The sequence below is a fragment of the Amphiura filiformis genome, chromosome 1 (assembly GCF_039555335.1).
Source record: "Amphiura filiformis chromosome 1, Afil_fr2py, whole genome shotgun sequence".
NCBI classification, from domain to species: Eukaryota; Metazoa; Echinodermata; class Ophiuroidea; order Amphilepidida; family Amphiuridae; genus Amphiura; species Amphiura filiformis.
Genome location: NC_092628.1, coordinates 64,181,717 through 64,204,039, shown reverse-complemented (window position 1 = coordinate 64,204,039; position 22,323 = coordinate 64,181,717). Strand labels below are relative to the sequence as shown.

General features: G+C 34.2%; 1 protein-coding gene across 7 annotated transcripts in view; it reads left to right on the top strand.

Annotated features, from left to right (window-relative positions):
- Positions 1–22,323, top strand: part of LOC140150839 (syntaxin-like) — a 93,053-nt gene that overhangs the window by 25,539 nt on the left and 45,191 nt on the right. For all 7 annotated transcript variants that reach the window (XM_072173008.1, XM_072172984.1, XM_072173000.1 and 4 more), the window contains exons 4-5: positions 16,159–16,233; positions 17,625–17,698. In XM_072173008.1, coding sequence (XP_072029109.1) covers positions 16,159–16,233; positions 17,625–17,698 — 149 coding nt within the window. The remainder of the gene's footprint in view (positions 1–16,158; positions 16,234–17,624; positions 17,699–22,323) is intronic.

Below are 22,323 nucleotides of genomic sequence, written 5' to 3'. Positions count from 1 at the left end.
TTCAGTATCAACTCAAGTGTACATTTGCTGTCTTCATAAGATAGCATGTTTATAAGTAACAGTTAAGAAATGGTTGGTTGACCTGAAATTGTTCACTTTTGAGTTGAGGTGTTTTTTTATTATATATTTATAAAGGTTTGAGATCATAAATGAGGGTGTGTTTCCCATGTTATTCACTATTTTATTTTATATATTTGTGATTTGTGTGATTTATGAAAAATTAATATCTTGTGTCTTTCATTTTGACTTAAAATTTAGACAATGTAGCTGAAATGGTCATGTACATGTATGATAGGGATGTTAACAGGATTTCAACTCCCTGTACACAATGATATGTGGATGTCCTAATAAGTGATCTACCATATTCTCTCATGGCTAGTATTAATTGCACGTTGAAGTATGTGTTATGTTTATCACATGCATCCATGCCTAGGAATTGTACATACTGAAAATTACATGGAGTGTGTAATAATACACAGTTGTAAGGCAGTAGTAATTCATGTGGAAAACAATATGCATCGTTTTTATGCTGTTTTTGATCTAGTAACACTGTTTAGTAAGTTGTGGATGACAGTGGTTCCTGTGCTTCGGATGTTACACATCCTCATTTGTTGGTGTTTACAAACACACCCCTACAGAACACACATACATGGGCATAAATTACTATCAATAATTACATATTAGGCATTATACATGTTCTCACAATGATGCAATCAAATAGTATGAGGTGTTTGTCAAGCAAAATCAAAATTCAGTTTTCAATTTCATTATATAATACAGACCTGCCAACTGTCCCTCATTTTGAGGGACTGTCCCTCATTTGGGGTTTACCAAAGTGAAAATGAGGGACAGTCCTGTTTTCTGAAAAAAGGGATGGCAAATTTAAATGTAAGAACAGCAGAAAATGATGAAAATGTCACTTTAAAATTTGCTATAGCATTCTGTTTAGTCTATTGTGATAAATTCAGACCTGCAAAACCTTCTCTGAATTATGAAAGTATTGCACACCTTAAGTCTTTGAATTTGTCGATACCTGGTTTGTGTACATGTACAAGGTTTTGGTCTCAATGTCCCTCAATCTGACTTCGGTAGGTTGGCAGGTCTGTATTATATATATGCCAATTTTGGAGCTTTATCTCACTAAAAACTCCATCACAATTTGACTTACAGTTCCAGAGATATGGTCATCTGTAGTGTTGCGCAGAACATTATTAAAAGACAAAGGAAGTCAGGTGAACACTATTATTGGCAGTAGTATCTCAAAATCAATATTTTGCAACAAATGAGTCATTTAGCTTGATCATTCCAATCAGTATTATGGTTGAATAAAGTCTTCATTTAATAGGCTTCAGGAAGTAGGTAATACAATCACTAAACTTGTTGTGTGGTTTCCTAATTCCTATTAGAGGAAATCAAATGCAGAGCCCACTTTCATCAAATGTTATATTATTACAAATTCTGTATTTGAACAAATTCTGTATTTCCCACTTAATTTTAGCTCTATATACCATACCAATGTATACATGAAAAAGAAGACATACAAAATTTATATTTTTTGTTACATTCCATCAGTATTATTTATAAAAGATCCAAAAAAATCCAAAATACTGTAAGTCCATAAAGTCTAATAACTTATGATTGCTGAAATTACATCATTTTTACCATCACATCCGTGGTGGCTCTTATAATGCTTTCCTATTAATTGTTCTTGTGTGAACTTCCCTGAAGATTCAATTCCATTCTTTGCAGAAATACTTGTGGAACTATGCAGTGCACTCAGCAGATTTACCACTTGCTCATTTATCACAATATCAACTTGAAATAGTATAGCATTACTTTTAATACACTCACTAATTAAAGTTGCATTTTGCCACCACACTATGAGCAGATTTGACACTTAAGAATAAAACTATCCAGCCTTACTCGATTACATCAGTTTGCCCTGTGGGTGCATTTTGAGAGTCCTGTAAGTTTTGGTTTGGAGTACGATAGAGAAAGAGAGAGGAGCTAAACCGTATGTACATGTGACCAACCATGCGTATTGAATATACGTACTGACAAGAGATATTATTGAACCGAGCGGCTGGCTTGCTGGCTTGCTTACTGACTGGTTGGCTGGCTGGCTGGATGGCCAAGATAAGAAAATGGGATTGTCGTACGTTCACATGTCTGATGTCAATTCAAAATTATGACATGCCAGGCTTTTTTTATGTAGCGAGATTTCAAAGCATTGATGTGAATTTAATTTAGAAGGAATACACTTGTCATTTATATAACTTTGTTGCGGTTGTTGAATTTGACAAAATTGGTGTTTAAACATCTGTACATACATGTATGCAATAATTTAATTTAACCCTTGGTGTGAGGAGACTGAGATCATAATTTGATAGCCTTAAAGTATGAAATCATTCTGAAACAGTTTGTTTTTCATTTGTGGTACAAATAAGTTTACTCTACCTTATGAAATGCATTCATTGTCTGATACAAACATGCCTAGTTTTAAGTCATCTTGTGACTATTGTAATGTTGAAGTATCAATACAGTATTATTCCTATGTTATAGTCTGCAGGATAAACTTATTGAACTGTATTATATATGGGCCTACCAGATTTGATTTCTTGTGTCTGCCTAAGACATGATCTCAGATTTGAAGCAGGTTTCACTGCCAAAGTGTGTAAAAATTCACCCCAGAGTAAAACTAGCTATGTTTAATTTTTAAGGTGTCTTTTCTAAGGTAAAATTGTTTGTAGAACATGATTTTTTTGTCAAAACGCGTGCATCGTACATCGTTTTACTACAAAATGTTGATTTGTGGCCGATTTTGCCCGAAAAATGCACTTTTGGGTGACAAAAATTGTCACATGCCAACTTTGTATACTCATAGAGTCTACAATATACATAGATATGGCCCTTTAAAATGTTAACATATCAGCTGAGGGTACTATTTGATGGATTCAGGTATTTGTTTTGTGATTGACTTAATCATTTGCGCGCCAGAATCATTCAAATATGACATGCCTCGTGACAATTGACATGCCAAAATAAGCCGTTTTCAGCCAAAAAAATTATTTGAAAAATCAGAACTCTCGATAGGAAGGTGCTACAGTGATGGTTGACCTACCAGTCTATGCAGTATTGAATGGGCTTTCATTTGATACCTAACTTCGTTCATTTTAGCTAAGGGGAAGACTTGCAAAATGTAAAAATGTTTCCCCTACCCCTTAAAATTTTGATGTGTGTGTAAAAATTCCTGCCATTTATAAAAATCGGGATTACAAGAAAACTACAAGAGCTATAGGCTTGAAAAACTAATCAGTTATGCACAGTATAAGTTCCTACTTGAGTATAACATTAATATCTTTCCATTCCTTCTTAATTTTCTTTTCTAATTTTTTTATCAATTTGTGACATCTGTAAATTACGTAAAATTTGGCATTTCGAAAAATCACAACAAAAAAAATATGAGGGCGACATGTTTAAAAAACTAATCAGTTATTCCCATGATAGAGTACTACAGGGATATAGTACCAAACTTGTGCTAAAATGCATATTTTTTGAGTTCTAATTTTTTTATCAAATTGACTCGCCACCCTATTTTTGAGCAAAATCAGGAACAATTAGTACCTGTAATATTAGCTAATCATGTGACCTATAGTCAATGTGTGTGCACCAATCAGATGTCAGACTTGCACTACAACATGATGTGAGCCTTGCAGAGCCTTTATAAGTGTGCCAATAGAGTTCAAATATGTTGTGATGATGTTGTCACTTATGGATCTCATATTTTAATTTCCATCAAAAGCATATGCCTCTACTGTAATGCTCATATCAGGAAAACAATGACAGATTTTGCATTTCTGACTTCAGAAAAACTAATCAGTTATTCCCATGATACAGTAATACAGGGATATAGTATCAAACTTGTGCTAAAATGCATATTTTTTGAGTTCTAATTTTTTTATCAAATTGACTCGCCACCCCATTTTTGAGCAAAATCGGGAACAATTAGTACCTGTAATATTGCGCAATCATGTAACCTATATTCAATGTGTGTGCACCAATCAGATAGCACCTGAGAATTATATTGTTACTAACACCCACACACCCATCCACCCCACACACGTAGGACTAAACAGACAGATCGTATTATATCATAATTGGAAATACCAGTGTGAAGCGTTAAGGCTGTTCCAGTTAAATTACATACCCATTGGCTGTTCCATTTAATTTACATACTCCCTCTGAAATGGCCCCACAAATGCAACAAGATTTTAAGGGTTTTGTTTGTACTTTGAGCAATTAAAAGTTGAATCACAATTGTACAAGTCTGTCATCTGTTGCATTTGAAAGTACAAAGACTCCACTAGTATGTGTTTGATGATGAGTTAATTGATACAAGAACAAACAAGTGATTAAAGTGACTTGAGTGTAGCAACTGGTCAATTCTTTGTTCAGCGCTTAAGACCCCAAACAATAAAAGCATCCAGTAAATGTTCAACTTTGTCATCTAATGAAAATGGTACTTTTTTTATAGATTAATGTTAGAGGAAATGTATACTGCAATGTCCTGAAGAAAAAAAAAACATGTTCAAAATGAAAGACATACTGCATGCCCAGACAAAACACACTTGTACAGACACAAATAGGCAGACACATTATTTGTAATGTAAATTTAAAGCATCCATAAATTCTAGACATGAAAGCCATGATTGTAGAATGTGATGGGCCTCAATACATGTTGTGTGGTGAATAAGTGCTATCTACTGCTGATCATGTTGTTGATGAAGTAGTACAGTGAGATAACAAGCAATAAGTCCACCTGCTCACATCTGTGGGCATATATATTTGACCAGTCAGCTCTAGGTGATATATTCAACAGTACACAAACCCAGAACATTAATTAACTTGATTTCACAAGGCCAAATGATTTAGAACACTTAATAACATGTAACCATGTAACCTTTCATTGGTTACAAGAGGAAACACATTATGGCTTAAAGCAGGGGGTTTTCTGTTAAAGAAAACCCTGGCTTAAAGATTTGTGAATACATATTTATATTTTAAAACCAGATTAGGAAAAATTGTTTAAATTGCAAAATGCATACATTACAAAATTTATTTGGCATTAAACTTGAAATTACTTGAAAACTAATTCCTGCTCAATCCGATCCCAACATTTTAAACTTAACAATATTCTGCTTAGGCGAGTTGGAGCGGTGCCTTAGGCAGCAGTGTTTGTACTCAAATATTGTGGAAAATAAAGCCCACACTCTAAGGGAAAGGTATGTGTTCAATATGTGAGAGCGCAAGGCTCATTGTAATGTGTTTCCCCCCCACCCATGTGCATGATTTTTCCTGGGAGGGGAAAATAGCAGAACCTTTGCTTTGACTTATTATTTGTCATACCTCAATACATGAAGAGCTTAGTGCAAAAGCCCTTACATCCACCACCTCTGGGTGAAATTGAGTTATTGGCATGACATTATAGTGTGGGTAAAAATACACATTTTGGTGGTTGTTTGACCTTCATACCACTTTCCCTTGCGGAGATATTGTATATTTCCCAATTGGCAAATCTTAGGGAATTGCTGGAAATCTGAACTTACAATAAATATAAAATACTTTTATTTTAATCCTTTTTCATTTATAATAGTAGCCTTGAATGTTCTTTACCTATTAAAAGCTAAAGGAACTGTTTTTGGATCACTATGTTTGAAAAAATCATTTTAATTAACAAAAGTTGTAGCTTTGGAAATACTAAAAAAAATGGCATTTTGCCAAATTTAATTAAAAATTCATAGTTAAAAAAGTAAATGAGATATTTCAATTTTTCTTTTTGATTTTGAAATCATTAGTCAAGTTGCATAAAGTAGTGCAAAAAATGGGCTTGAATTTGAAAGGTGGTTTCTAGATAAGGGGTAAACTTATTTAGTTGTAATAGCCCTTACAATTGAATACCTGAGTGGAAGAAGGGCCCAACTCCATCAAAACTGTTTTTGAGATATTAAGAAAAAACTTAATATTTGGAAAAGTTTTATAGACAGAATGTTTTCATCTTCAGAGGACCTTTAATACATGAACATACAATACTACATACATACGAAATTACATGTGATGTTTCCATGGCAACGGTACAGGTCTTAATACGAGCTGGAGTTGGGCCCTTCTTCCACTCATATACTGCAAGTGCCAGTTCCGTGAGCAGATATGGTATAAATAGCCACAGAAATGTGATAATTATCCATTAATTGCACAAGTAGAAGCATGTAATATGTTAGCAAGAAAGTTTATTGTAGTGAAAAGCAGATTTCATGGGTGAACAAAATTTCTCTTATATTCCAATATTTGTGGAAGAAGGGCCCAACTCCATGGAGTTGGGCCTTTCTTCCATAAAAACCATGATTAAGTGTACATGGAAGACTATTTGGAGAGTGGATTTTGACTCATCTTTCACACACAAGGAAGAACAGCCTGTTGGCAATAGAATGTTGGGTCAAACTCATTTTTGTACAAAAATGGAGTTGGGCCCTTCTTCCACTCAGGTATTCAATTACATCCACACAAGAAATAATAACTAATCTATAAAAGAAATAATATAATAAATAGGAAGGCTTGAAATGTGTACCAAACCTATTCTTTAAGTTTCTTTTCATCAACACTTTATTTAAAACCAAATCGAATCAAATCGAACAAGTAATAATTGCACAATTAAAAAAAAAAAAAAGCTGTTTTTCTCAAAAAGTGGATGGAACTATAAATGTGGCCAGTGGCTTTCTTGTAGAAATAAACTGTATTAATTTTAGTAAAATGACCAAAACTGGACACATTTGGCCTGAAGGTTCCAAGTCGCCTTTTAAGACGACTTGGAACCAAAATGTTAACCATTAAATGTAAACCAAAATGTTAACTAAAACCAAAATGTTAACTATTAAATGTGAACCAAATGTGAATTAAATGTGAACTAAAATGTTAACTATAGTATTAAAATAGTTTACATTTTGGTTCTATTTGTTTATGTTTCTATTCTTAGTTATTTAAAATTAAATTTAAAACAAATTGTTTCTATTTATTTTCAGTGCATGTACCAGTATATGGAATTTTTACTGTTTATTTGAACTGTAAATAGTTTTATTCAGTAATTACACATTGTTGAAGTGAGTGCTCTAAAAATATGTACATGATGTTACATTTATATAGCCTGCAAGTGGTGAGCAGGTAGCTAATGTCAATTCAGCATTACTAGCTATGCCATCAACCAGCCATACGGTCAGTTAGTGTCCATTTGGTCACCTGTGTACCAGTGTAGTGGGAATTCACCTGACCGTCCGTGGTTGTATTCTATCAAGGCCCACTTATGCATGTAATGTAGGTTCTTGTGTCACCTGTCTCACTCTGGTAAATTGTACTCTGATGTTTTCTGTTGATATTGTAAATGAAACCAGGCTGTGTATATTGTTGCCTGGGTTTAATCATGTTTGTATGGAACTGTTCTTTTTAAAGTTTGGCCACATTTACAAATGAATAACAGAACAAATGCTTGAAGTACATTAATTTGTGACAGATAAAAACAAACTAGTCCGGATTTAAATTTTACACCCTTGTGTTTGGCTTTAATATGACAGAAAGGATGATTGTAAAATATTACATTGCCAGTTGTTTTTGTGTTACATAAAATTATATCTGTAATTCATAAACAAGCCCCTGGCAGAAGAACTAACACACTTTCATGATCTAGTGAATGTAAGCACTATGTAGTGTTACACTGTACATGCACAGCAAGGGAAGTATTATAATCCTTGACCCTCTGTATGCAATGTACATATAATACTATATAATGAATAAGAAGAAACTCAGAGTGAGCAAGGATGAAGCACGGTACGTTTAATCATACATGCACTGCACTAATACAGCAATGTGTCTATGTGCTATGATACAGAAGTACATGGCTAAGGATACCTGTCTTGGTTAATGGAAGCCTGGGATATATAAAATTGATCATTTTACTCCTACTTTTAATTTCCAGTGCTAGATGACTTCTTAAATTGAATTAACTAATCTTTGGTCCTTATCCAGGCAGGGATATCCCTGGTTAAACATGAATCTGGTTCTTAACTGAGATCTCTTCCAGACATGTTTTTGTGAATGATAAATTGGATAAATTATAGCAATTAGGTGAGAACAATCTTCGTAATGACTCATGATTACTCTTACAGTTAATTAACCATAATATACACTGTCACTTAATGATTCATTGTTTGCTTGAGAAATCATTGGTAAATGCCTTTAATTTAAGATTCATTCATCTTAATGCAGGCTTAATTTAAAAGAAACTGGTGAAGACTGCACAAGTCACAATAAATTTGTTGGACTCAGTAGCATAACAGTTTGATAGAAAAGTACATTTTCATAACTTAAAATGTGTGGCATGAAAATATAATTATTTCATTGCAGGACTCGAAAGGCATATACTTTTTTGTTTTTGTTTGTCCATTTTGTTGATTTAGTTGATTTTAAAAAAACAATATCTTGACCTATTATTAGAAATTACTGTGACCTACATTGCTCATGTATTACTGCCTTTGACAGAACATAGATTGCCTGTCAAAGTGAGTTCATATTCTTGTGGCTAGCAAGCTCTGTGGTTATTTTTTACCATGCCAATATTTAGGTTAAATAAAATATGTATAGTGCTCTGACTCTAGCTATACTGGCTGTAGGGTTTGTTATTGACCATACAAAAACCAATTAGCGGGGTTACAATTTGCCATTAAAGGATTTTACCCAGGCATAAAAACTGATCCAATAAAGATAATATGGTGACATAATTTATGTGTGTTTATATACCAAGTGCTGGCTCATAATGAGTGCTGGATGGATAGACATTTTTAAGTTCTTTTATTAATAACAATATTTAGATATGCATCTTTTTGGTGGTAAATATATGGTGGTGACTTTAGCGCTGTAACAAAAACATTGCAACACGGTGATGACCTTTTCTTTTAGGAAAATTCTTGCATGTTCTATTTTCTTTCACAGCTATCTTCAATAGATAACAGTTGGCAGTAAGTAAAATTAATTTACATACACAATGTTGTAGAATGTAATCTCATATCCTGATGTTTCCAATTTTAAATTTCTTCAGTAGATAGCAGTGAATAGGTTGGTCGTATATTGCTTATAATAATGTGGAATTAACTTGGGTGTTATGAAAGCTATTTTCAGTAGATACATGTTTTCAAAGCTATCTTCAGTAGATAGCAGATGCATGTTGTCAAAGCTATCTTCAGTAGATAGCAGTGAACAGATTGGTCAAAACTGTTCCTTATAGTGGAATTAACAATAAAGTAGTCAAGGCTATCTTCAGTAGAGGAATGAAGTCAATCAGGTTGCCCACTTTTCAGTCTGACATTGCCAAAGCTATCTTCAGTACATGGTTAAATATGCTCAAGCTCTGTGGATTATTGTCATAGCTAAGAATCAGATAGAGCATTAAGTTTAATAATACTATGTTGTGGTATATTAACTGTGATTTCAAAGCTATCTTCAGTAGATAGCTGTGAGTGGTAGTGGTATGACTACAAAAATGCAAATGATTTAGGATTAATAATAATTAATTACATATGTCTCTTCATGGTTTAGTTAATTAATGTGGAGAAAAAAAATTCAAAGTTCCAATATTGATGATATTTGCTATCTACCATTTACCATCTGCTATTTACCACCAGATTCACCAGTTGTAATGTTATTTGTTGTCTGTATTTGAACCTACATGCATATGTGACGTAATCAGTAGTCAGTTGACACAGAAGATGATGCACATGAATAATGACATAGCAGAGATTAATTACCACCAGTATTTTCATGTAATAAGTAAATTATTGTAACATTATTCAACTGGTGGTTTGTGATACGTTATAATTATGACAAACTATGCAGCACAATGTGTTTTATGAGTGATCAATTCCATAAGTTCAAATTATATAGTTAATATAAATTACCTGGTACAGCAGTCAATTATTATAATGACACAGCGAGACTAAACATAAACACACTATATATTATCTTGGAAGTCATATCAAGTAAAACTGCTACCATTAAATTACCAGGATGTAACAAAATCAACAGACAGAGGATGACAGTGTTTTGAAACAGTTCAAAAGATTATGTGATGATGTTGAACAACATGGTTTAAAGATGTGAATAAAATAATCACATAATCAGAATGTAGGTGTATTTAGATCATTGGAGACATACTTTGAAGAAACTTAGAATAGAAATGCCAGATACGATATAGGTATACATGAAGAAATGTGGAAGGTAACAAAATGGAAGACAAGAAGAATAACTACTGCCCCCCCCCCCCATGCCAAAATTCAAAATCGGAAAAATTCAAAATTGGGAAAATAAAGCTTATAAAGGAAGATGCACATCATTACTTTTGGTCAATTTTGTCCCAATATTTTGAGCCAAGTGGCAACTTACCCCTCTGCTCTGCCCCTGCCCTCCCCCAGTCGGTATGCCCATGGTGTCAACAGATACATAGGATATTCTCATGCATACATGCACACACCCTCACGACACATATAGTGAAAAGTGGAAAAGAAAAGAGGATTATGAGGTAAATAGGAAGGAGAGAGGGAGCAAGAGCAGGGAAGAGTTTGATTTTGAGTGTAGAAATGTGTGTGCTATTGACCTTTGATATTTAAATGTAGTTTATATGGATGCACTTTTTAGGGAATTGTCAAGGGAACTGTGTCTACTTTTTGCAAGTGAACTGAAAAGAGCAAACTTTTTAATTGAATGCAAATTGCTCATTAGACACACCACTTCATCTCTACTTCTGTAGAAGTGCTCATTTTTGTGAGAGTTTTATTTTCACAAATTGAGGTTAGGTCAAGAATTTAACAACATGCGAAAATATGTATGAATTTTCTTTAGTATGCAAATTGAAATATTGGCCAGAAATGCATCATAAAGACAAGGGTGTGAAATTTTGGTCGACAGTAGTCTTTTGCTGATGATTTTTTTCCAAACCTCCATCTGTGATTGATCTTAGATTTCACACAGCAAAACACATCATATGAATACATCATATTCAGTTCTAATACAAAGTTATTTTTGTCCCTGCCAACTTCATTTGAAAAGGGGGCTATGAAATGAGCTCCGATGTATGTCTGTGTGTATGATGTATGAGTGTGCAAAAAATGTTAGCCCTTGTTTTTTTGTTATTTTCGCTCACATTTTTGTTTGATTGTTTTCTTCTTTAGTCCTTACATTAAATATTCCTCTCTTTCTGTGTGTCAGGATTCACTGATTTAGCATTTTCCATTCAGCCAACTCAATTACATGTCATTAAATAACAATTCCATTTACCCAGTCTGCCACGCACATGTTCCGTAGTTGGACATACTATTAAATACAACAGGCCAGCCAGCATTTATTGTTTTTACAACAAACAATTCATTAATTTCATATGGTCCTTAGATTTCAAATACTGTGCAATATCTATGGTTTGCTGGAAGTGTGTGTTTATATTTATTAATTATTACAACACACTTTCCTTGCAATAAAGCGTATGCGTAGAGTGGTGGAATGCATTGGAGCATACATTACATATTTAGATTATGTAATTTACACTTACCAGTGCATCTCATTATTGGATACCCCAATACATGCCGTACTTGTGGAGTATTCTGTAAACCAGTGATTGCAACTCACTTTAAATGTTGACAGCAGTTGCTTGGTTAATTTGCATCTGTTTCGTTCGACTATTGTAAATCTCATTTTACCACTAAGTAGTTGTACTTTATATCATGCTAAATTCAAAAATAAAATCATTTGTATTGGAGAATCACAGAACCTAGACCTTTTTGAAGTGAAACTGCAATTGTTGAGAACCACACAAGAAATCATGTTAATCCTCATATCATTTCAATGACCTTTTACATAATCTTTCTTTGATTAAATAGAAATTAAATGACAGAAAAATATTAATTAAATTGCTCATCGTTAGCGCATAAGACCTGAGTGAATAGATAGTGCAAGCTGAGTTGTTAAGCCTCTTGAGTGGTGTCATTACATTCAATTATGATAGATATTATTATCCTATTAGGCCAAGTAAAAAATAAAACATGTTTCACGTCCGGGTTTTCGAAAAAAAGGAGGAAGAGGGGGCTTTTATTTTCTATTTTTTATCGCAAAATTGGTGTAAATACCCATACTTAGAGCTGTTTTAGCGTACAATCCGTACATACAATAATGCCTGGAAAAAGGAGGAGGCCCTTTTTTATTTGTTGTTCTGAGAGTAACACCCCCTCTAATGATCACAAAACCTTCCTAAACTGTTTCTTGTATCTTAACAAGGCTATAGAAAGCATCCCAACTTTCTAGAAATATTTTTTGAAAAGTTATAACTGAATTTCAAAAAATAAAAATTTATTTGAGAAAACCTCAAAAAAGGAAGCGGGAGGGGACGTGAAACATGTTTGTTTTTTTATTTGGCCTTAGTATCAGAAGAAAATTCAGTGTCCATAACTTCATCCAACATTGCTACAGGATAATAGGGTATTGGTTAAACATTGATGGTGAACTAAATCAGACTGACTGACTGACTGGGTGGACAGGTATATTATGTACATGCCCAATGCAGTAACACCTGAGTAGATTGTCTTGCTTTTATTCATGTGGTTGCCATTCTCTTTCATTATCACACTCGTGAGCTAATTCCAGGGACGACTCCAGGATTTGAAAAATGGTCAAATTTGTGGAGCCGAGGGGCTACAATTGGCTGAAATAGATGGGATTTTGCATGACCTGCTGGATCCACCCTGACTGCCGATGTGCCTGCCACAGTTTTGAAGAATTTACTCTATTTATTTATTTATTTATTTATTTATTTCTTATTTAACCTGGGGTGACCAATCAATGCACTGGCACTGTTCTCCCTTGGTTCCCAGGCTGTTCAAATAATTTACATTACTTTTGCAAAGTTTCAGGAGTTGGTGGCCATAATTGTAAGAATGTAAGAATTGTGTGCATATACAGTGCATACATGTACAGTGAAGTTCTTGCATTGTAAATTATCACTCACTTCCAGTTCCTTTGCGGGTTCAAATCCAATACGGCGGCGCCCATGTAACAGCATAATCGCTATTTGTAAAAAACAGCAAGACTGTGATATACTTAGTGAAATTCTACCATAATTTGGCAATGAACTAGATTGAAGTTAGAATTGAAGTTGGCATTAAAGACCAGTGGATGCTGGTCGCAGGCCACTAACCTCCACAATGTAAAACGTGAGAACTTTGTTTAAATTTGTACTTTCTCGATAAGTTAGAATTTGCAATTTAGCGATCATGACAGTCAGCGCTAATGCCAGTTAAGCATACTCATGCAATATAGCCTGGAATTGTTTCATTTTGGTCACTTTTTCATTGATAAAAACTATGAGAGGGGCATTTATTAGAGGGGCATCTAATATTACAGGCAATACGGTATTTAGCTGTATTTTTTGGTTTTGAGTGTTATGTCATTTGTTACAAATGTATGTTAGCTTGAAGGGCATGGCTGTACCACACCATAGCATTAAGACATTGTGGCAACACTGCTCCCATATTATATTTATAAGGTTTAAATGCAGATGATTTATTCATAACATTAGGATGACATGATTTGCTTGAATTATTCATTGATGGGCAAAAATGGATTATTAAACTGTCGCCTATATGTACTGTTTGCAGAAAACTAAATTTATATCAGAATACATGCACACTTGAATGTTCTTTTTGTATGTAAAAGACCCCAAGTTATGTTTATTTCATAATTGTGGAATATTATAGATAATAAACATCTAACCTGAAAAAAGGAAGGTACATTGATTATGTAGCAAGGATTTTCAGCAATGTCCATTTTCATGGGTTTGTCTCCACCAGGCATATCTAGCTAAATGACAGGGTCATGCCTGGTTAATCCATTAAAGGGCTAGCTCTATAGCTAGGTTAATTTTGTTCATCTTTAGGGCTTTAATCATGAGGTTATGGCGTAATAATGCATCCCGGTGGTGAATTCATTTCTGCAATGACATAGACACTGAGTTTTGTGTGTAGTGTTGTGTGGTTTGATGAGGTCATGTGACTAACTACCATGATTAATATTGGAGGTGTGACTAATATGCGATTCATGGTTTTGTAAAGCGAAATTGTCTGCATTTTGTTATTTTTTGGTGCTTTTCCTTTACATGTGCCATGATGTGGGCTCTACAGAAATAATATCTTTATAAGTACCAACTTAAGACATTTTTGCCTCTTTGCATTTTTTTGTTGACACACAAAACAGGTAGACCTATGTGTCATAATGTGTGTGTGTGATTAATTATTTTCCGTGATGATAAAATATAGCTGTGTCAAGGTATATATTGATCAGTACTTGGCAAATGTAAAACTATAAACTGCTTTGCCGAGTCCATTATAGATCCATCATACTTACTATTTTGATAAAACTACTATTTGATTGGACCAATTCCCTGAGCAAATTGCGTCCATGGATAATAAGTGTGACCCAATTTTTCACTTCATTTGGTGATTATCTGAGTCCTGTTTGCAGTCTCTTGTATACATTGTGAATAGTGACTTGATGGTGATGTTGAATTATACAGGGACCCTTCATGTCATACACGATGCACTAGGAATCCCTTTCCCAACTGCAAATGTGTTATTGCAACGACAAAATGATATTACATTTGTGTTTTGTAATGGTCCTCAGCATGATTAAATTTAGCTTACAAATGTTCAGATGCTACAAAATAACACATTTGCAGCTGAACTAAAAACATGTTGTTTTATTTTTGAGATGTTGACAGTGGTGGCACCAGGAATTTTCTTGGGGGGGAATGTAATGTGAATTTCAGGGGGGTCAAAATCAACAAATTTTGTACAAAATTGCTGCAAAAAAGAGGAATTTTTTTCTTTCGGGGGGCAACTGGGTGAAAGAGTTCTGACTAGGGGATGGTAAAGGCCATTGAGTATGTCTGTCTGTATTTCTTTCTGTGTATAATTTGCATTAATTTCTGTCTCTTAATTCATTCCTGTTTCATCTTTTTAAAAAGAACATTCCTCTCCTTCTGTTTGAGGAGCTGTACTGTAATGGTCATGATAAAATTTCAGTCTCTTAAACTGAATTTCTAAATTGTTACGAAGTTATGCATTGAGATAAGAGATAACAGTCACACTGATAGGCTGATCAACAATGATGAAACAAGATGTTTGACCCATTGGTCATGGAGTATATTGAAGGGGTGGAGACTACACCTCTTCTACATGCTCAATCATCATCATCGAGTACCTGGGAATTTATTTCAGTGCTACCACTAACCCTTGAAAACAACACTTTTTTCACATTCACTAGTATGGAGACATTTATAAGATAGACACATGTACAATAAAGAATTTACAGACACAAACAATGTCATCAGGTTATTAAAGGTTCTGTAGTCATAAAAATATGTTATTATCCGCTCTGCACATTCGCTAATGTGGAGACATGGTATTGCACTTTCGAATCGGTCATATATAGCAATATTAATGTTTCGTAATGCCCAGGAGTGATTTGCAGCTAAGCATGAATCATATTTGGTACAAATAAAAAAATGCTTCCTCTTTCCTTTCGCCTTACTCCTTTCACTACTTCCGTACAGGAATGGGTACAAGTGCCTGGTGGACCCCCTGTCAACAGGACTTCCATGAGGGCTAGTGTTTTTGTGAAGTTCTGCAATGTATCAATACCTGCACTTTTGCATAGAAAGTTAGATTTTAATGTGCAGGCCTTGGTAGTTGTCACCGCTATAATGGGCTATTCCAGTTGAAAGCCATACGCCCTCTATTGAAGACATGTCCTTAATCTTCCACACAGGGAGTGTGCATTTCAAATGGAGTTACCTGAATTAGTGACTCTTTATTTTGAAACCCCCTGTGTGGGAGGTTATGTTTTCCACAGTGGGTGTATGGGTTTCAACTGGAATAGCGCACTGTCCACTTAGTAGTCATGCAATATCATACATATTTTTGTTTGGTTTATTTTGAGTAAGAGGAACCATTTTGTTTGTCAACATGTAGTACTTATTTAAGCTAAATCATATTTTGTCTTTTGTTTTTCTCTATACAGAAGTAAAACAAGAACTAGAAGAAGCAATGGCAGATATTAAGAAGACAGCAAATAGAGTTAGGGGCAAATTAAAAGGTAAACACATTCAAACCATTGTAAAAGCTTCTTAAGATGGGTGGGGAGGTGCAGCCACACTCCCCTCCCCAATTTGCAAAAAGTATAAAAAAGTTCCAAACTGTCACAATTTGGGAGCTTAGCGAGCAAAAGAAAAATCAGGTTTTTATGCTTTTTTGGGCATAAAAGGTCCAAATGTTGGGAAAAAAGTCCACTTTTACCAAATTGCCCTCCCCCTTGGGAAAAAAATCCATTTTTCAAAATCATAGGCCCCCCCAAAAATGTACGGTCCTGCATAGCCAAATCCAAATCCATTAATGACAGCTGTACACAGTTACAATTTTGACAATATTTGATTGGCATATTTTGAGAGCCAGAAGATCTAGACACAAAGTATTTCTTGTCCTTGAAAATTCATGTTAAAATTATCAACAATGTCATACAAAAACTGCTGAAACAAACATGCATAATAATAATGCAGAACAAAATGTGTGTACCTGCTTTAAAGAACATGATCCTTCCACAGAATCCGAATGTTTCATGACCTACATGTATTAACAGTAGTTGTTTTAGATCAGTGAATAGCATTAAAAGTGGATACAGTTTGGTAATTTTTACTATCTGACATTTATGTGCATCCACCTGGAAAAAATTATACATCTGCTATAGAATTATGTAAATTAATATAGGCTAAGTGATACGAATATTTGGTTATCTATTTGAATAATACTTGACACTGTTTTGGTTGAGAGAAGAGCTGTATTAGATAATATTAAGAGAAGAAAAATCAGATGCATCCGACCGAATATTAATAAGCGACTGGTGCACTGGCTATTTGAATGTTAGTACATGTTCCACCAAATGGTGATATAATATCAATGGTGTACAGTGCATGCATGCATGGCCCATTGCACCGTGTGATAACCAGTACGCTTATTACCGCTGACTCGTCACAATAATTTATGTTGGCAAAACCGACATTTGATATTTGTACTGATGATCAGATAACTACCCCAGTGCCACCTGTTAAAGGGGCACTGAATCAAATAGACAGGAATTTGATGTGATCAAGTGCAATTAATCAAATTGATTTTGTAATATGGTTGAAAAAAGCATTTAATTTTTCTAATTTTTTTTTGTTTCAGTAAAATAAATTATAATATAATCCAAGAAGTCAAATCGGAGAAGGTTTTAGAATTATACCTTTGAAAGGAGCAAAAATAGGTCATGAAAATAATAATACAAATTGATTCCCATTTTACTTGATCTGTGATCAAACCTAATCAGTATATTTTGAGAATATCTTGTGCTATGGTCAAAATATGAATTCAGCTTTTTTTGTGTATTTCATCATTTAGTCATGTTGCATGTTTTTTTAATATGTTATGTATATTTTTACTTGTATTCTTTAGTTATGGAACAAAGTATCGAGCAAGAAGAGAGTGCAAAGATGAATTCCGCTGATGTTAGAATAAGGAAGACGCAGGTATGCTGGTTTTACTAATTGAAGGAAATTGATTCATGGAATACTTGCATCAAACTTGTTTATGTCTGATTTATGTCATTTGGGCTCCATCATTTTGAAACACAGCAGTTGTTAGATGCCTTAATCTAAAGATAATAATGAAAATGTGTATGGAAAAATTAAGGAAAAGCTATGAAATTTGTACTACATTTGTTTCATAAAATCACTCTATATTATCCGACAACAACAACTAAATAAAAAAGAAGAAGAAAAGAAACAAACACTAAGGTAACATCATTAAAGGCTTGTTTTTATTATATTATAATGTTAGCCTGTGGTCTTCTATGGTAGATCAGTACTGTGCAATTAATGCAGACATGCCAACTAGTACGGTTTCACCGTATTTTGTACGGTAAAACGTGATAAATACGGTAGTACGGTCACCCAAAAAAAAATACGGTATTCCAGAATTTTGACCAAAATAATAAAATGTTGTGTCTTAAAAAGATAAACAGCTGCAAGATTAGACTACCGACTGAATTACTGGTATCATTTGACCACTTTCTTTGTCTGTTAAAGTGGTTGCCTACATCGTTTTTCTCTCAACTTTCGGTGATGCATGCACATTAAAATTATTATTTAATAGGCCTACAAGATGCTTTCCGAAATAATTTTCTTCCGACTTGCAGATTCCACCTAATGCTATGTCTTCTGAAGGTATTTAGTTAACTATTTAGCTCTTTTGCTGCAAAAGAATAAGCATAAAAGAAGGTTTCCGACCTCCTTTTACTTCCGACTTTCGCACCATGCATGCACATTAAAGAAATATTTAATAGGCCTACAAGATGCTTTCCAAATAATTTTCTTCCCACTTGCAGATTTTTCATGCACATTAATGTTTTTTATTAACCACCTAATGCTATGTCTTCTGAAGGTATTTAGTTAACTATTTAGCTCTATTGGTGCAAAAGAATAAGCATAAAAGAAGGTTTCCGACCTCCTTTTACTTCCGACTTTCGCACCATGCATGCACATTAAAGAAATATTTAATCATGTTGATAGGCCTACAAGATGCTTTCCGACATAATTTTCTTCCCACTTGCAGATTTTTCATGCACATTAATGCTTTTTATTAACCACCTAATGCTATGTCTTCTGAAGGTATTTAGTTAACTATTTAGCTCTATTGGTGCAAAAGAATAAACCTACAAGAAGGTTTCGGACCTCCTTTTACTTCCGACTTTCGCACCATGCATGCACATAAAGAAATATGTATAGGCCTACAAAATGCTTTCCCACTTTGTTTATTCAGATTCAGATGATGATGATCAATGATTTTCTGAACTTGAAAGTTTTAACAAAGCATGCTTCTATACAACATTAGAAGTAACAAAACCCAATTTGTTTGGTCTACAACTCTACATACTTTATCCAATTTTGTGAGGTCAAAGGTCACTTACAAGGTCAAAGGTCGACTGAGGTCACCAAATCTTTTAAAATTAATTTTCAACTGTGCATCATATATCCGAATTCAGCTTGATCAGTTATGTAATTAAGGAAATATGACGACTTTAAGATGGTTGCTTTCCATGTAAAGTATAGCAAAGTAGCACTTTCAATGAGTGATAACTCGTAAAGGAAGCATCTTTCTGTATTGATTTATTACTTTGATGGAATGGTTCTTTGGTATTGCCAAATTTGATTGCAAATTTGTAAAGTGGGCCCTGGACCCGGGCCGTTCGTGCTCGGGCGCACAAGTGCTCCCTCTTAATTATGTGTTCTACTTTTGGAGTTTCTGGGGTTGGCAGGTATGCAAAAGGTACATATTTAAAAAATACGGTTTTAGGGTGCAAAATACGGATTTTTGTTCTTCTGAGTACGGAAATCTGGATTTCAAAGTTGGCATGTCTGTTAATGGACTAATCAGGATTTTGAAATAAGAATGAATAAATGCATATAAATAGAGTGAATCTAAGGTAGGACAAAAATGATATGAAATCAAATAGCAAGCTAAAAAGAAACAAGAACAACTCACCACTACCATCTCCTTCAATACCAAAAATAACCCAACATCCAGGGTTCTTGCAAGTGTAATTAAATATACTCTGTCAATTAGTGCCCTTTTGGATCAACACATATTTTCCTCGAATGTATATATATTTATATTTATAAAAGATTGATTTCTTTCAATTTTGGCAAATTCAATATTAACCAAAAATATACCAGTACCTAAAAATAGCTTCTACAGTACATGAGGGGCATAACATCTCCTGCTTTAAGTGAAAGTTAAAATTTATAATTCATGGTACTTCGTTGCTAAGAAATTCTTCCTCTCCTATCTCGAGAATCATAACCACATAAGAAAACAAAATTGCCTAAATTTGGAACTGGCACTTAACTGATCTGATGCTCATCGGGTTATGTATAAAGTGGGCCAAAAATAGCAACAGCGCTTATCGCCGATCAGGAAACCTCACCTCGGCAGGCAGGGTGCATACTGAAACCTATGCACAAGGTTGCTTCATATCGAGACATGAATGGCAAGTTTGAAAAGGAGCCCAATTTTACCTCGCCCATGCAAGGGCTTTACTTCCAAGGAATGCAAAGCCACAGTAGCAAACAGAAATGGGTGATTAGGCAAGTTTTATTCGACAATTGAGTAAAAGATGGTTGTTGCGGCATTTCAAGTATTTTTACAGGAGCAGCATTATGTTTTTCTTGGCAGTACTAGCGTATATGCCCATGAATACATGAGGAAATACTTAACATACGCAATTAGAATTAACACTAGAAATGTTGTTGCAATTGATCTTCATAACATCATGTTTGTACCTTGCTGTAAATTACCATGTTAATTTACGCCATCATGGTACATGTATGCATACAACCTTCTTTTATTTAATAGCATAAAAATCAAAGAGCATGTAAAGTGGCAACTATTACCTTGCATATCATTACCTTAATAAAATAATTGCCAAAGTCTAAATCATGATATGACTTATTATTTTCCTAAGGTGACAATATTGTAAGAATCTACACCTAGGCTTTTCAATGGCTCAAAGTGTGCATAAGTAAATAAAATGCAAAACTCAAAAATGTCTTTTTACACCTTCTTGCACTCTAGCGACAATTTGCTTTATCATATTTATTTCAATAGCTCAAAAATGCATGGATATTTGCTATTTTGTACCTACAAATGAGCCCAATTGTGTGGTTTAGGGAGTTCATGGCAACTCTGTATGGTGTTGTTTTTCATCATCGGTACCTCTGCCAATCCTCCAATGTGAGTGGAAATGAGATATAAATGCCCTTATAATTGCCATGCAGGCAACTTGCAGCATTCTAAAATGTATTACAACATAACAGATAGGTTTTCATTTCTGTAGTTTAATGAATTCAAGAAAATCCTGATGGTTGCAACATGTGTCGGTTATTAAATGTTGAACATGTTTTTTCAAGGTACTTGTTTCTAATAATGAAGTTGAAATCCCAAAACTGAGTTACTCATATAAAGGTTATAGAACAGAGCAGTGCAGGAAGAAAGATTTAAAGGAACCTAATACACCGAGAACTTGTAATTGTTGAGAGTAACATAAATAAAAATTGGGATCAGCTATTTTCTCAGGTTATTTTCTCAAAACCATGACAACAAAAACAGCTAGTAATCCACTATTATTATACACAACAGAGGTGGGTGGACGGGACATGAAGCTATCTGAATAAAAATCAATCGAGAAGCCAAAAACATAAACAAAAAAGAAAAAAAGGAAAAAGGGAAAAACTATTCCGAAACCCTGATGCCTCGAATTGAAGCAAAGATGATAAAAGAAAGTTAGAATAAATAAAAAGAAAGAAAGAATAAATAACAAGAAGAAAAGAGATGGAGAGAAAACATAGAAGATGAATGATTGGAATCACAGACATAGAAACCACAAGCTAGTGTAGTCCTGTTATTTGCCAGTACCGACTATAGAGAGAAGAAGAAGGGAATGATGAGACCATTTGATGTCGACAACAAATCTATATCCTGGTCCAATCCATCTGGTTTGATTGATTTCCTCATCATGAAATGATGCAACAGTATTTCCTGTATATAGATGATCCCAGTGTAGTCCATTCCATCTGATGAGCAAGGCTTAGTGATTTGTATGCTGCTTTGTAGTGCAATTTTATTTTCTCTTTGCAGCTGAACAAAAACTTGCAGTGCACATTTTGATTTGTTTATTGTTTATCTTACTTGTCAATTCATTTTTGAGAACGTCTAAGAAAACTTTGCAAATTTGCCCAATTTATGTAATTCCTTACAAACTCTCCTCTTTCCTAGATGTTACCTGCCATTTTTCCTAGCAGACATTTGTCATTTTGTTCATGCAAATCATTGGGCCAGCTAATAAATTGATACACATTCTACTAACAGATGCAAGTCATGATGTTATTCACCACTTTAATAGGCTTTGTGTCTGACTCAAGTGATGTTCAAGAAAACACTCTTCTAAAAAGTTCTGTTGATTCTGACATTGCTCATTTCAGTTGAGAATTTAAAAATATACATAACCCATGAAGAGTTCTGATATCCCTTGTATGTCTATACAGTTTGATGTTCATTCAGAAGTGTTTATATTTGAAAGAAAAAAATATGGTATTTT